The following is a 16,079-nucleotide window of genomic DNA, read 5'->3' as shown; positions in this document are numbered from 1 at the left end:
AAACCTTGCATTTTCATCTTGGTTCCCAGAACCTAACATTTTGATGACTGTAGCAGAGGCTCAGTAAATGCTTGTTTAAATCCATATGCAGTTAATTCTGTCACTGTAAGGAGATTTTCTGAAGACCTTTTCAGACAGAAGCCTAAAGAATTAGCTCAAGCTCAATACATGTCAATACTCAACAGTCACCAATACTTTCTCCTGAAAGCAGTTCTTAGACAGCAGGAAAACTCTTTAAAGTGCATTTAATTTAAAAGCACATACTGGTTCCCTGCCAAATTTATCTTCAATTATGTTTTGTTTGATCTTTTAACAACTATTTATTGATGGCTGAACATGCGGGATACAGAAATTTTTAGAATTTGGGGTAAAACGATGCATTTTTCAAAAAAACTTAATTGAGGAAAAGTTAGCAGTTGGTGAACTTATAATGATTTAGACCCTCACACTACATTTTTATTTTACTATAGGTTATGCTCTGGGTTCTCTTTATCATGTGAGAAAAATAAGTTTTCATCTGAACAAAACTAAATTTAAAAAATATAATGAAGATTTTTAGTCTACTTAAATTACTTTAAAATAGTTCCAAAGCCTCCATTTAAAAATTACTAGCATTTTTCACAATAAGACAGGACTCAATACAAATTACCTATATGTACTTACAGAAGTGGGCCTAGGAAAAGCTCCTCTTCTTTAAGTCTCTATTACTACTACATGAAGTGTAAAGCAATATCGTTTTATGTTTTTAAGAAAATTGGTAAGTTATCTTTAACTAGGACTCCTATCTCCCTCTCAAACCAGTTTTGAAAATAGTGAGGTGTTACTGGTAAGCAGAATCAAGGAACACTTCTCCTGAGAGCCAAGCTAAGGCATCACTAGAACTCTGAGTTGCTTTTTTTTCTAAAACCAAGTTTAGAATGTAATTTAGGATCGCCACTGGCCATATACAAACCAAGTGCTTACTGGCGGCACGGATTGAACACAGGAATGTTCTAATTTCATCACTAGCTACTTAGTAAGTTAAACCAATAAAAACACCTCTGTCCCAGTCCAGTGTCCAGTCTATCACCAAAAAGCTATCTTGATTGGACAATCAAACATCTCTAAGTTTTAATTTGTTAAATTAAGTACTTAGATACTTTAGGAAAAAAGACCAGTTTTCCAAAGTGAAATTATATACAAGATTCAAAATGTATGAATTCAGTCAGTTGAAAAATAATATGATGATTATTTCCTTTTGGCTGTTTAATACAAAAACTGGTACTCTCCCAAATAAGATGCTATTACTTATTACAGTAGAATCCATCTACCTACTTTGAGTTATTTAACTATGGATTTACATACGATGCATTTTTTCCTAAAAATATGAGTCGCATCTCAAAAAATTCTCGGTCACCTACCAATAGAACAGAGATTTCTAGTAATGCATACCTTTTTTTAGTCAAAGAGCAAACATTCCCCTAGGAGAAAACTTAAGAGTTTAGACAAGTGAAGGCAGTCTTCAATACATTAATGAAAACGGTGTTATTTTGTTGCTGTTAAAAGCTACCAGAAAACACACCAGCCATCAGAATTTAGCATTTTACTCTTGATTTTTTAGAGCAGGGTTAGCAACAGGGCACTGAAGATGCTGTGAGAGATGGTAAGTGACAAGCGACATAAGATCTGCTTCTAGAATTACCAAATTACTTTGCTTCCCCACAAAGGGAATGCAGAAAGCGGTGGAAGGACTCACCACACTGTCAGTCTGTGTTTTAGGCTGTTTGGAGGAATCCAAAGCAAAGATAGTATATTCAGAGAGAAAAGCGGGCTCTGCTATCATCCCGGCTAGTAGCTGTCTCATTCAGTGTAACAAGCAGAGGTATAAAAATAAAACAAATGATGAAAAACAAATCATAAGGGCATGTTGCAACCACATGCATGCACAACACCATAATGGCCTTGTACCACCACCACCACCACCTTCATTCCACCCCCCGAATAATATGTTGCTGGGAAAGATCAGGAATGGAGATGAGTTGAGGGGCTTAGATTCTCAAAGCCCAACTTTAAACGACTTGCTCATTGGTGTATAAATGATATATGCTACAGGCCACAGCACACAGCGCGTCTGGCAATCTGGTCTGTCTGCATCAGTAAGAACAATACAGGCTTTGCGCGGTGGCAGTATTGTAGTCAATGAGTTATCCGAGGCGCGATTATTGCTAAGAACAAAACATGGTAGAGAACACCAAGCCTTAGTATAGCATAAATATTGCGGCATTCATTTTTATACATTCAAAAAGATAGCATGGAAATTTGAGGGTAAATATATAAAATTTTAATCACTTATTTGTACTTATATACAAGAATAGTTTTCTCCAATGTATACATAAGAAACTTTTGAAACTGGAATTTTTATTTTAAGGATAAATTCTATTAAACTAGTTTTTTTATTCTCTTCTGTGCTCCAGTTTTCTTTCAGAAACTGTCACCAGACACTAAAAAAATTAACAATCATGAATTAGATATATAAGAGGTTATAATTAAAATGAACTTTTTTTTGATGGTGGAGATTTCACAAATATATACATGATCAACTACACAGAACCAACCCCTCCCACCCAACCCCCCCCCCACACACACACACACAATGAGTACATATAAAACTGGTGAAATCCGAATAAGTTCTGTGCTGGACACAGTTTACCAATGTCAATTTCCTTGTTTTGATAGTGTATTATAGTGTTACAAGATGGTACATTTGAGAGAAACTGGGTAAGGGTACGTAGGGCTTCCCTAAAAAAAAAATTTTTGTAATTTGCTGTGACTCTATGATTATCTCAAAATAAAAACTTTAAAAAACAGATCTTTTGAAACATTACCTTAGCAGTCAATGCATGTTATTATATAACTAAAAACATATCAGAAAATAAACATTTGAAAAGCTTAAGAACGTAACCTTTTTTGTCTCAGTACTATAGAGTTATGTATCCTAACTAGAGCCTTCACTAACTCTTCATCTAGTCCTACATTACAGATCATCCTACAGACAGGACATTTTTTAAGTCCGCTGTTGTTATGTTAATAACTGGTACTCCTTGGGTAGGATTCAAGATTTGACTTTATACTAAGTCTTAAAATTTACTATTAGTAGTGTACTAAAATATACCAGTTGCCTTCTTGCCTCTAAGGAATTCTTCTATCTAATTTTTCACTCTTACTGAAAATCTTGCTTGGGAACTAAGACCATGTTTTGAATAAAGTTATTTTAGGTTAAAGCTATACAAATTCATTCTTCTTAGGCTTCCAAAGTTAATTTTTGAAATGAAGTCAGTTTTGCTCACACAAGGAAATAACTTAAAACTGCACACTTAATTAAGGGTATGTCTGAAATTTTAAGAGAAAAATACAAAAGCTAATTCCCATTACAGAAATATTGACCAAACATTTCAAAAGAAGCTGCCGAACAACTTAGACTCTAGCCCCTAGCCCACGGAAAAGCAAATGCTATCAAAACTAGTTTCCACTGACAGCTACCTCAAGCCTAAATTTTTCTTTGCACTTGTCCTTGTCAGTTTCTTCTATGTCTGTGAAAGTCTCACCAGCATCAGTTCTCAAACATTGTAAATAACATTTTTGTCTCAACTCAATCTCTTTCAAATTCTAATCCAAATCTGCTACGAATTTAATTCACCTCTTCTGTGTGGTCCCTCACTGCAGCCATCAGTTAAACTAACACTGATCGAAGTTTTAAGATTCTAAAACGTTCATGAAGCTACCTAAAAACTCCTATCAGATGTGTGCTGAAAGCTTTCAATCTATCCTCCATATTTCTTACTCAAAATAATATTTTTTTTCTTAATCTCTGTGTTTTGCGAGGGATTACTTAGTCTTCTCTTCAAATTACCTATTTTTCCCTTGAACTGGGATCAGTCTGAATTTCATTTTGATTTACAATTTTATATAGTTTTTTTCATCTCCAGCATTTCTATCTGTTTTTTTTTTTTCATATTTATCTAGTCTAATTTTGTTTTGGTTTGGCCTGTTTCTTCTCTACAATTTTCTGTTCTTAAGATCATTACTTCATTTATCTTACTAAAGATACATATTTTAAAGTTGTTTCCAGATAACGCTATTATTTTAATTTTATTTGAAATAAACTTATATTCTAATACCTGTTTTTTAGCTGCCTTCTTAGCATTTGCTTTAGAATTGTTATGAACAGCCTCATTTTGAGACAGTATTATCTTTCTCCTTCCTTCTGTGCTCATCCTTCCTTATCCAGTCCTAGTTTCGGGTTTCCCGCCCCATGGCAATACAGGGGTTATCTCAGACTCAATCACTAAGCCAATGTGAGGTTTGGTTCATTTCTTGATCATGAAGCCTCCCTAGGGACAAAAGCTTCTTTAATGGGCCACAGAGAGCTCCAGGCAGCAGTCAGCAAAAGCTTTTTTCAACTTCTTTTCACCGGTGCTGGGAGCCCCACTTTAGCCCCTAGCTTGTAACACTAAATCTCTGGCATCAAAGAACCCATCCAGGCCTTCATGAGAGAGTTCGAAAAGTAAGTCCTAAGACCTGCTCTAAGGCATCCACTAGCATCCACTGTATGTAATGAATTCACGTATCTCTTATGAATTAATATATCCCCTATTAGCGAAGGGACCTTAAAAACCTTTGTACCTTACGAAGTCTGCAAGTCTCTCTGCCTTGAAGAGAGGATTTCCTGTTTCTATCTTCCCAGACACTGTTATATACAGCTGTTAGTAGTAACACTTACTATTTTGAGTCAATTAAACTCATTCCATTTTTATTTGCAACAGTGTAGACCTTAAGAAGTACTCCTGATAATAAACCCTGCAGAAGATACAAGAATATAATTGTTTTCAGCAGTAGCAGGTAAGGAAATACCTAGTACAGACTATGGGTATACCATTTTGATCAAATTCAATTCAAAACCACAACTTAGGGCCTTACTTTATCTGTATGGATATTTCTACTACACAAAAACTCTTTAAACAAAAGGCAGTAAAAAAGGACAAGGTGACTAAATTACTCTAATCCTAATTATCACTGAAAAAAAAACCAAGGGTATATAAGGATGGACAAAAACATACATCAGGCCAGAAAACCAGGAAAGTAACAATACAGACTCAAGGAATTTTTGCTAAGTCCCAGAGCACTTGAGACTTGAGATAAGTCATCAAAGGTCAACTTGCCACTCCAATTCTGAGAATGCGCAATCCAGCACACTCAACAGTAAAGTGTAACCAAAACTTGGTTCCTCAAAATGATCAACAAATCTTTAGCTTGACTGACAGGGAAAATAAGTGAGAAGATTCATATTACTAATATCAGGAATGAAAGAGGGTAAATTACTACTACATTTACAGAAATAAAAAGGATTATAAGGCAATACTATGAACAACTGTATGCCAACAAATGGTATACCTTGAATGACACAAAAATTCCTAGAAAGACACAATTACTAAAACTGACTTAAGAAGAATGAGAAAATCTCAATAGAGCTATAACAACTAAAGAGATTGAATTAGCAATCAAAACGCTTCTCACAAGGAAAAGCCCAGAATCAGACAGCTTCCTTGGTAAATTATACTGAACATTTAAAGAATTAATACTAATCTTCACATACCCTTCTCAAAAAATATAAGAGTGAGAATACTTCCCAACTCATTTATGAGGCCAATATTTTCCTAATATCAAAACCAGACACCACAAAAAGAGAAAGCTAAAGAACATTATCTCTTATAATACAGACACAAAAATCCTCATAAAATACTATCAAATCAAATCCATAATATAAGATTATATACCATGAACAAGTGGAATTTATCCCAGAAATGAAAGGTTGGTTTAAAATCTAAAAACAAAAAAATAGATAAATAAATTTTAAAAATAAAATCCAAAAACCAATTAATATAATACACCATATCAACAGAATAAAGGTCAAAGCCACACGTCCATCTCAACAGACACAAAGAAAATGTCTGATAAAATTCAATACTGCTTCATAATAAGAATACTCAACAAACTAAGAATGGACAAGAACTTCCTCAACATGATACAGGACATCTATTAAACACCCACAGCCACATGGCACTTCATGACAAAAAAATTGAATGTTTCCAACCTAAGATCAGAAACCAGACAATTATATCTGCTCCCACCACTTCTGTTCAACGTTGTACTGGAGGTTCTAGCAAGGACAATTATGCAAGAAAAGGCACCCGGATTAAAGGAAGATGTAAAACTACCTCTATCTGCAGATGACATGAAAACACTAAGTAATCCACTATATAACTATTAGAAATAATACATGAGTTCAGCAAGGTTGCAAAATACAAGATCAATTTACAAAAATCCATTTTATTTCTATAGAGTAGCAATGAAAAAACCGAAAATGAAATTTAAAAAACAGTTCAATTTACAGGGGCCCTTCGCATGATCCTATACTCTATATTTCTCCAAAGCACCTATCTCTAGAGAAGCAAAAAGATTTATCAAGCAATAAAAAGGAAAGGAAGCTCTATGCTGAGGATAATGAGGCTATGCCAAGCATCACCAGGAAAGAGTACTATGTTCAACTGGACAGATCTGTCATTCATGCAAAAAGAGGTAGTGCTAGAGTGCCAGAAATCTGCAGACCTGACGGTCAGTGCAAATTCAATCTACTCCTTTGCCTTTGATGCCTACAATCATATGGATGACTTTTTACATCTTTATAAGGAAGCTGGAGGCACTACAACCTTTAGCTTACTTAGCCTATTGTAAAGAATGCTCCAACCATCCCTTTCAGAAAAGATTACTTCATAAGATATACTCAATTAAAACGTTTTAAAGCATCCTAGATAAATCTGTTCTAAAAAGCAATAGTAATAATCAAGTTATTTTCAGGGTTTCAACTGTATTGTGTGTAAACCAATATATTACCATAATATCAAGGAATATACTGAGTATAGGAATGATGCCATTAAGATTGATTGCAAAAAATAGTAATACTCAGTATTGTAGATTTCATTCGAATTGGTTACATGTATAAACTAAGTTTAATAATACTCAACTTAAAATCATAACGTTAAAGAAATGCAATATTGCAAATAATGCAAGGAAAAAGATCTCAAAGGAAGTATGCATATATTTTATACTTTTATACAACTTTGTCAAATCATATAAATATATACACCAAGAACACAATACATACGACATTAATTTTGAGTGTAAAAATTATACTGTAAAGTATTTATTTTGCTATCAACATCTACTAAATAAAGGTTTTAAATTTTTTTGTTTTAACGTCATCTTCATCATGACCATCTGGAAACATCTTTCAAATTTCTAAATTTCCATATACTCTATGACCCAGCCACCCCACTCCTAGAAATCCATCCCACATAACAGCATTATAAATGTTTGTGTACAATGCTCAGTAGTACTGTACTACTTGTAATACTGAAAAGATTATAAGATTTGATTTGTAATATTGAGACCTTCTCCAAACCAATCTATAGTCAATGCCATTCCAATAAAAATCTCTGTAGGTTTGTTTTGTTGTCATGGTTTGTGTTTTGTTTTGTTTTGAGTTTTTTATTTTGAGATTTAAAAATCTGATTCAAAAATGTATATGAAATTTCTATGGAAAGGAATAAGAATAACCAAGACATCAAAGAAGAAAAAGGTAGACCGAACGTTTGTCTCCCAAAATTGATATGTCAAAGTCCTAACCTTTAATGTGATGGTATTTGGAGATGGAGCCTCTGGGAAGTAGAGTTAGATGGGGTCATGAGATGGGGCTCTCATAATGGAATTTATGCCACTTATAAAAAAGAGAGACATGAAAGCTGGCTCCCATACTCCGCCCACCCTTCCAGCTCTTCCCTAGGGGCATGCACCAAGAAAAGGCTATGCTAGGATATAATGAAAAGACAGCTGTCTGAAGATCAGGAAGAGGGCCCTCACCAGGCACCAAATGGGATCTCGGGTTACCCAGCCTCCAGAACTAAATGTCTGTGTTTAAGCCACCCAATCTATGGAATTCTGTTATAGCAGCACAAGCTAACTAAGACGGGGAAGATCTGCTCACTGACGGCAAGATATAATATAAAACTATAGTTATTGAGACAGTGCGGTAATCTGATCACAACCAAAGCAAACAGAATAGAAGAGAGGGCGCAGAGACAAAACTGCTCAAATATAGACACTTAATTTCTGAAAAATGGTAGCATGGTAGAACCGTGTGGAAAGAATGGGACGACTGGAAAACCATTAGAGGGAGGGGTGCAACTTGATCCCCACATCACACCATATTGAGAAAAAATCATTTATAAATGGAGCATAGATCCAAATGTGAAAAGTAAAACAGGATAACACAGGAAAATATTCTATGGGTCAGAAAAGATACTTTAATAAGAAACAAAAAATACTAGCCATAAAATAAAATATTCTGTTCATCAAAGGATACCATTAAGAGTAAAAAGCAAGCCACGGAGTGGACAAAGATATCTGCATATAGTCAATAAAAAATTATCCACACTATATTAAAAAAAGGACTCCCACAAATCAATAAAAGACAAACCAATAGAAAAATGAGCAAGAGACTTAAACGAGCACTTCACAACAGAAGATATCATATGGCCAATACACAGACGAAAAATGTTCACTCTTATCAGTTATCACAGAAATGCAAATTAAAACTACAATAAGAAAATACTATACACCCACCAGAATGGCTGAAATTAAAAAGACTAACAAGAACGAAGAGCAAACAGCAACTCTGATAACTGGCAGGGAGGTAATGTTTTTACAACTGTTCTGAGAAATAATGGGCATTGTCTTCTAAAATGTTAAAATTATGTATACCCTTTGACCTAGTGATTCTACTCTTAAGCACCTAGCCAAAGAAATGCAAGTACCTGTGTACCAAAGAAATGCACAATAATGTTCACAGCAACATATTTTACAATAGCCAAAACTGGAGACAACCAGTTTAACCTCCATGTTTACAACAGAAAGCATATTTAAGTGGTACTGTAAACAAAAGGAAGGATGCAAATACCTAAAAGTCAGGAGGATGGTAATCTCTGGGGATGGAGAGCAGGGTGAAGCGGCACTATAGTGCTGATAGTGTTCCTTGTCTAGACCTGGGTGGTAGTTAGATGGGGATTCACTTTGAAATAATTCACTGATTTGTGCATTTCTGTTTTACCTTCTTTTCTGTACGTGTGTCAAACTTCTCAGAAAGATTTTTAAAAAGTTGGAAAAACCCTAATCTGAGCTATGGTGCCAGCTGCAAGTCACAGGAATAAGTAAAGTTACTTCGGTTGCCAATTACTAGCTTGAAATTACAGGACTTTTCCCCATATGATGTTATGCTGAACAAATTGCTTTCGAATTATTCTGAAAAATTAAAACACTAAAGGCAGAGTATATTGTCCTCTCGAATTAAGATTCTCAAAGAAAACACAATTTATAAAAGCATAACTACCATTTAGGGAAAAAGGACAACTATGTCACTAATAAATGCATAAAAATTAAATATCTGACCTGTCAAAATAACTTCCCATTTTGTTATCAACTGAAGCATTCCATTTTAGACTAATAAGCTTCTTGTGAAAGGCTTACTAAAGTAGAAATTTCAAACTTACCTCTCTATTGGGTGTACCTTCGTCAAGTTGCTCTGTAAATGAAGATGTCCTGCTCCTGGTTCTTGTTGGCATTGAAGAGTTGGAGGAAGCCTAGAGTCAAAAATTATTGAACGACTTAGAAAGACTATATCGACTAGTGCGCTCTGTGCTGGGTAGTCCTTCTCTCAGTCAATGACCAAAGAGCCCAGCAAAAGAAAAGAGCAAATATATGAAAAACAAAAAAGGATAACCAAAACATAATCCAGTCCCAGGCTACCTCCTGGGTCTGAATCTTCCACCAACTAAAACTATGATCTTAACTAAATGAACTTCTTGAGGGTTATATGTCTTCATCTATAAAATAAGGTGTGTTCATAAAATAAGATAATAGGGAAAACTGAAACCAGGTGAGGAATATACGAACATTCTCTGTACTATCTTTGTAACGTTCCAGTACATCAAAATTACTCAAAAGTTAAAAGTACATAGCAAAAAATAAGGTTGTCAATTCGATACTTAAGGTGCCTTCTAGCTCTAAAACTCAATACTATGAAATGCACATCTCTCTAGTAAACATCTCTCTAGTAAAGGGCCAGCTTTGAGCCTACCTTACATGCTACAACTAGATACTGAGATGCCAGTCCATTTAGCCCTATGAAGCAGGGGTCCCCAAACCCTGGGGCTGGAGACTGGTATCTGTGCACAGCCTGTTCGGAACTAGGCCACAAAGCAGGAGGTGAGTGGCTGGTAACAGAGCAAAGCTTCCTCTGTATTTGCAGCTGCTCCCCAGCGCTAGCATCTCTGCCCAGCTCCATCTGAGATCATCAGGCATTAGAGTCTTACAGGAGCACCAGTCCCTGGCGCCAAAAAGGTTAAGGACTGCTGCTATGAAGGACATCCTAACTCCTAAAATCCTCAGAATAAAAACCCTCCGGAAAAAGGGCCTAAAATTTAAACTGGGAGTTTAAGGTCTACTTGAGGTAAGCTAAAAACAGTCCTAAAAGTATAAAGCACCAACTTCAAGACCCTCCCTCACCCATAACAAAGTATGTCTGAATTCATCCACACATAGAAATAAGTTTTGATGCCTTACCCTTTTGTAGTCTGCACAGCTCTACATAAATCAAAGACATTTAATAAATATTTGGTAAATAAATGAGTGATTGAACAAATGGAATCCTGATCTGTCAAATAGGCCCATACTGCCATGGCTAGCCTAGAAGAGAGAGGTCATGAGGAATAGTGTACACACATACAAATACTCTATGTACACACATATATGTACATACACACAAATACACATTTAGTTTATAATAAGCATAACATTTCTAATCAAGACAGATGCCCAATACATGGTGTTGGGACAAATGACCATGTATATGGATGGAAGGTCATCAATCAGATCCTTAGTTCATATTAAGCTATATTAAAGATTTAAATGACCTTTAAAAATCTGAAATATAAAAGAAAATATGAGGGTCTATTTCCATAATGTCTGAATTGGAGAGATTTTTATGTCAAAAGCAGATATCAAAATTAAAAGTTTAATTGAGAGGAGGAGGAAAACATCAACAAAATACAACGAAAGTTTAATATCCTTTTTATAAACAGCTCTTAAAAGTCCAAAGTTAGAACTCTAAAAACTCACTAATCCAGTCGTCTTTGCATCTAGGGCAGGTGACCTGCGCCCCACCAATGAACACACCCACATGAGACTGTGAGTCATAAATGATGTGAGAAAATAAACATGCAAAATTAAAGTCCAGCAGCTGACAATCATGGAGACAGCTTCATGCATTCGTGCACAAGAGCTGTGCAGTGGAAGATGCAATGCTGGTACCAAGCTGAGGCAGCTACAATACTGTTATTAGTACAGTCCCCTCTGCATGGCTGGGCATGGCAACGTGCCCAGACTTTCAGGCTCTACTGGAAATTCTGTAAGCTACCAAATATCCTTTAATAAATTCCTTTTCTGCTTAACTATCTAGACTGAATTCTGTTGCTTACAACTAAGAATTTCAGCTCACACATACCTCCTCAAAGATGAACTAGAAAAATCAACAAGTGATAGATGAAATTACCTACATGCAGAAGTTACCTTAAGGAATATGATATCCTTTTCTGGGATAAAAACAGAAACAGTAAGGTCTTAAAATTTTAAACAAGAAAATGGTTGAATGTGAAATAAAGCTGAAGCCTTATCAATATTTTAATGTCTAGAAAAATGTATGACTAGAAGTTATTAATATTGTGCTCAGAAAATGGGAAGGGAAAGTACAGCCACTGGACAGTGTCTGCCCAGCACTTTAGAAATAGTTTTCACTGAAGCTGAGAGAAATTCAATAAACCCTTCCTAAACGCAGAGCCATGAATTTCGAACCGTCCCAGCTTCGAGAGCTATACATGTGTTAAAGCCTGCCACTCACTATGAGAGGGAAGAGCTCCATTTCTATCTGCTTTGAAATGGTTGTATGTAATATCTCCTTTAATAAAAGGGCTACTGAGAAGGCAAAAAGTTAAACAAAGTACTACTAGGCTAGAAGAAATAGCTCTTGACCAACCCTCTCTGCTTTGATTCTATCTTCACCAAGTAATCTTTGGGGTAATAATGCAGCTTGCCAGATGCCAGATGCCAGGAAAGGGCTACTCGAGACAGTGACCTTCCAATCACTTGAAAAGTACACCCCCACTGTGAATTTTAAAAATTGGCACTGTGTCTTTTTATCTTGGCTTCATGTGGGCCTAATCAGGAACTGACAGCCCCATCAGCTCTAGATAAACCAGCAAATCAAACGTTGAGGTTTATAAATTTGAACAGGTTCTGAAACACACTGTCCTCAGTAAAGCAGTACCACCTGGCAGGGCTTGGCCTGATGACTTGTAGGTCTTCCTCTGCAGTTGCAAGAGTAAGGATCCCATGATGGAATGGAAGTGATTGTGAAATATAAAACATGCATAAAAAACTAACTGTACTTGAGCATTTATCCCAAAGTCCTGGATCTTTAATGAGCTATCCTAACTTCAAAATATAAAAGGATTTAAGATTCATTCAGACTAAACTTGGTATAATTAATTTTCATAGCCATGAGAAAAATCTTAAGACAGATTCCTAAGCTATTTGTCAAGAAACCTGATGGTTATATCCACGATTAACGCTTTTATTGCTGACTGATTATTATCATTATTATGAGACTACAGGCCTCAATTTCAGTATAAGAAAGACTATTTTAGTCAATCCAGCATGCAGAATTCTAAGATGATTCCAAATGACCCTTACCTTATGACTATGCTATCACTCCCCTGATTAGCTGACCTTACATAGCAAAAGGGCTTTTGGAGGGATATTTAAAGTTACTAATCAGTTGGCTCTGCATTAATCGAAAGTAGATTATCTGAATGGGTCCAACCTGATCACACAAGGCCTTGAAATATGAGTCTACAGTGCAGAGGCAGAAAGCAGAGAAATGTATTCCTGCTGTCCTGAAGAAAGCAAAATGTCTACAGGGGTCCAGTAGCAAGGAACTGCAGGCAGCTCTAGGTGCTAAAAGTGGTCCCCTTCAACAGCTGGGTAAGGACCTCAGTTCTACAACCATTAAGAACTAAATTTTACAACCACAAGAACATGGAAGAGGACCCTAAGTTCCAGATAAGAACACAGTCTGAATAATACCTTGATCTTAGCTTTGTGAGATCCTGATTAGAGAACCTAGTCACCCCGTCACCCCATATCAGACTTCTGATATATGGACTATGAGATAATAACTGGGTTATTAGGCACTAAGGTGGTGGTAATGCTATGCAACATTAGAAAACTAATACAATCACCTTTAGGAATAATAAGCCTTGAATGCCTTGCCCTTACATACCATGACTTTTCATTATCCATCAAGACCCTACTCAGATGTCACCCTGACCCTCTCCAGAAATGTCTTCCTATGTGCAGCCACAACACCCTGTGCATACTACCACCATACCAGGTGTACTTGTCGCTCAACGCCATGGTAGAGAGACTACATTTACCCTTCAAGGCAAATGTGACACCCAGGTTAACACCTTGGCAGGCTTGTTAAATAAATAAGTGCTCTAATTACAAATGCTTTCAAATACTTTATCTCTGTTGATCCTCACGACCAATCTGAAAGGTAAGCAGGACAGATAATATCATCCCCAATTTCTTGATGAGAAAATAAGAAGCTCGGAATACTTGTGTGGCTTGCCCAGGTTGCATACTGCAAGATCTGGGTTAACACACAGGTCTGATTCCTTCATCCATTTCCTCAGTATTATTTAGACCATTGTTTCTCAAATTTTTTTCCACTTGGACCTAGAGTTAAATTAATTAATCAATCAATTAATTAAACCATTTCACACAGAGACATCTCTAAAACGAAAGTTTAAAATGACTTAACCTTTATGACATAAGATACCACATTTTCTGACCTAATTTATTCTTTCACTAAAAAAAAAAAAAAAAAGCCGATCCCACCTACTTGCACTGCTCAGCATAAAAAAAGTTAAGGTACACAAATGATCTATCCAGAAACAAGATTTTTTTAAAAGAGGAGAGAGGCTAAAAAAAAGGTAGGAATAAAAGGAAACTGGAAATGTTCTGAAACCAAAGAAAAAAGAGATGATTAAAAGATCAGGTTAACCACCAATGAAGGAAAAACAGGCTTAGAATGAGACTTCTCAGCTGCATCACACATAAGGGAGAAATAATTCAACGATCTGAGGGAAAAATTTCAACCTAGACCAAGAACAAACAAACAAATCCTCCTGAGTGTGTAAAAGGAAACTGCTTTACACACCCCATTAAACTCTCAAGGGCATGGTGCCTTCATCACAAAATAATTTATACTTAAAAATGAAGAAATTATAATATACAAATTCAAAATTGTTTGCTTACAAGAACAACAATTTGTGTAATCTGTTGCAAAAAGGATTGTAATCAAAAAAAGGCTTTTTTTTTTTTTTAATTCATGTGTGAATGAAATCTTTAACCCTTAACTCGGAAAACAATCCACAACTACTCATCTGCAAAGGTTCTGAATAGCTGAGAACCTGAGACCAGAAGAGAATCAAGTTTCTGTCAGTAGTTGATCACTAACGATTTCCTTTTGTATTCTGGGTAAATAGACATATTATCAAAGAGGACTGCTTTAAATCTTTTGTACACAAAGTAATTTTATTTGATCCAAATGGAGTCTACCAGAGGCATCAACCTATCCAAACTGGGAGAGCTCTAATGTGTTAGTTTGTAACTAGCTTTGTTTTACTATTATTCTAAAAACAACTTTCCTTAATGCACTAAGGCAATTAATTTCCATGAAGAAAAACTAAATACAAATAAGAAAAAATATACTCATAATATTTCATCAGCACCTTAGAGTATAATCTTCTTAAACTATTTTCACTATTTGTATATAAACATGTACATATTTTGCCCTACAAAACTGAGTTCCTATGCTGCTTTTTAATCAGCTTCTTAACACAATTATTTTGCATGTTAATACTTTTCTGTAGGCACTAACACTAGCAGTGTGATATTAGGCAACTTAACCTCTTTGAGCCTCACTTCTTCATGCATAAGAGATTATATACCTTGTAGGTTTAAGTGACAATTAAATAAAATAATGCATGTAAAATACTAAGCAAAATGCCTGGAACATAGTAAGAACCCAATAAATGTTGGCATTTTTTAAGAGTGCAGAATAATTGACTTCCTGATACAACTTTCTCTTTCTATTGTTGAACAATTTTTTAGCCAGTTTTTACCTATGAAAACAACATTGAAATGAAAATCCATGTGGCTAAATCTTTTAATACATCCTAAATTTTCTTAGAATAAATTTCTAGAAGTGTAACCTGGATCAATGACACTTTATACATTCCCAAATGTTAAGTGTCTTACATTCGCTAACATGCCTGTTTCCCCACATTCTTCAGCTCTACCTCACTTTTAAGTTTTTTCTGTTTCTTAAATAACTGTGTTTTGTAAAGTGAGAAAAGCAGTAAATGGTATGAAAAGTAAAATATTTACTATTTAAATTTTTGTCACTATTTACATTTTACTTCGAAGAATGAAAAAGTCTTCACCGACACGTTCCAATGTAGTTCAAGAACTGTTTTAACTCTACACAAGCTTTAAATTTTAAGAGAACAACTTCAATTTATAGTTCAGAACTCAATGTAATATCTGCTTAATAGTTGTTAGATGTTTAATAGCTGATTATAAATTATGTAAGATAAATGTTATGTTATAAAATGTATTACAGATGCCTCCAAATTAGTCAAAACTCAGACTTCCTGTAGAAACTAAAATTAAGAGAGCTGCGCTCAATCTGTTGAGATTCCGAAAGGTTGGGAAGAAATTCAGTAGAAACCATTATTTTCACTGAAGAGACCACGCGCTGCCAGCAACAAAACATAAATATATTCACTGGTGCTTAAGGACTGTTT

At 35.4% G+C, this 16,079-nt stretch overlaps 1 protein-coding gene across 11 annotated transcripts in view; it reads right to left on the bottom strand.

Moving 5' to 3' along the window:
* GOLGA4 (golgin A4) overlaps positions 1–16,079 on the bottom strand; it is a 95,365-nt gene that overhangs the window by 70,783 nt on the left and 8,503 nt on the right. For 5 of the 11 annotated variants that reach the window (XM_016123968.2, XM_016123967.2, XM_016123970.2 and 2 more), the window contains exon 2: positions 9,642–9,731. The exons of 2 other annotated variants lie outside the window; for them this stretch is intronic. In XM_016123968.2, the coding sequence (XP_015979454.2) occupies positions 9,642–9,731 (90 nt within the window). Of the gene's footprint in view, positions 1–1,735; positions 1,835–9,641; positions 9,732–16,079 lie in introns of all 11 variants that reach the window. 4 more of the 11 variants (XM_036219907.1, XM_016123966.2, XM_016123965.2 and 1 more) reach the window with 1 other exon arrangement.

This window comes from Rousettus aegyptiacus, unplaced genomic scaffold (assembly GCF_014176215.1).
Source record: "Rousettus aegyptiacus isolate mRouAeg1 unplaced genomic scaffold, mRouAeg1.p scaffold_m13_p_4, whole genome shotgun sequence".
NCBI lineage: Eukaryota > Metazoa > Chordata > Mammalia > Chiroptera > Pteropodidae > Rousettus > Rousettus aegyptiacus.
Note: the sequence above shows the minus strand (reverse complement) of the source record. Positions and strands in the feature narration are given on the sequence as shown.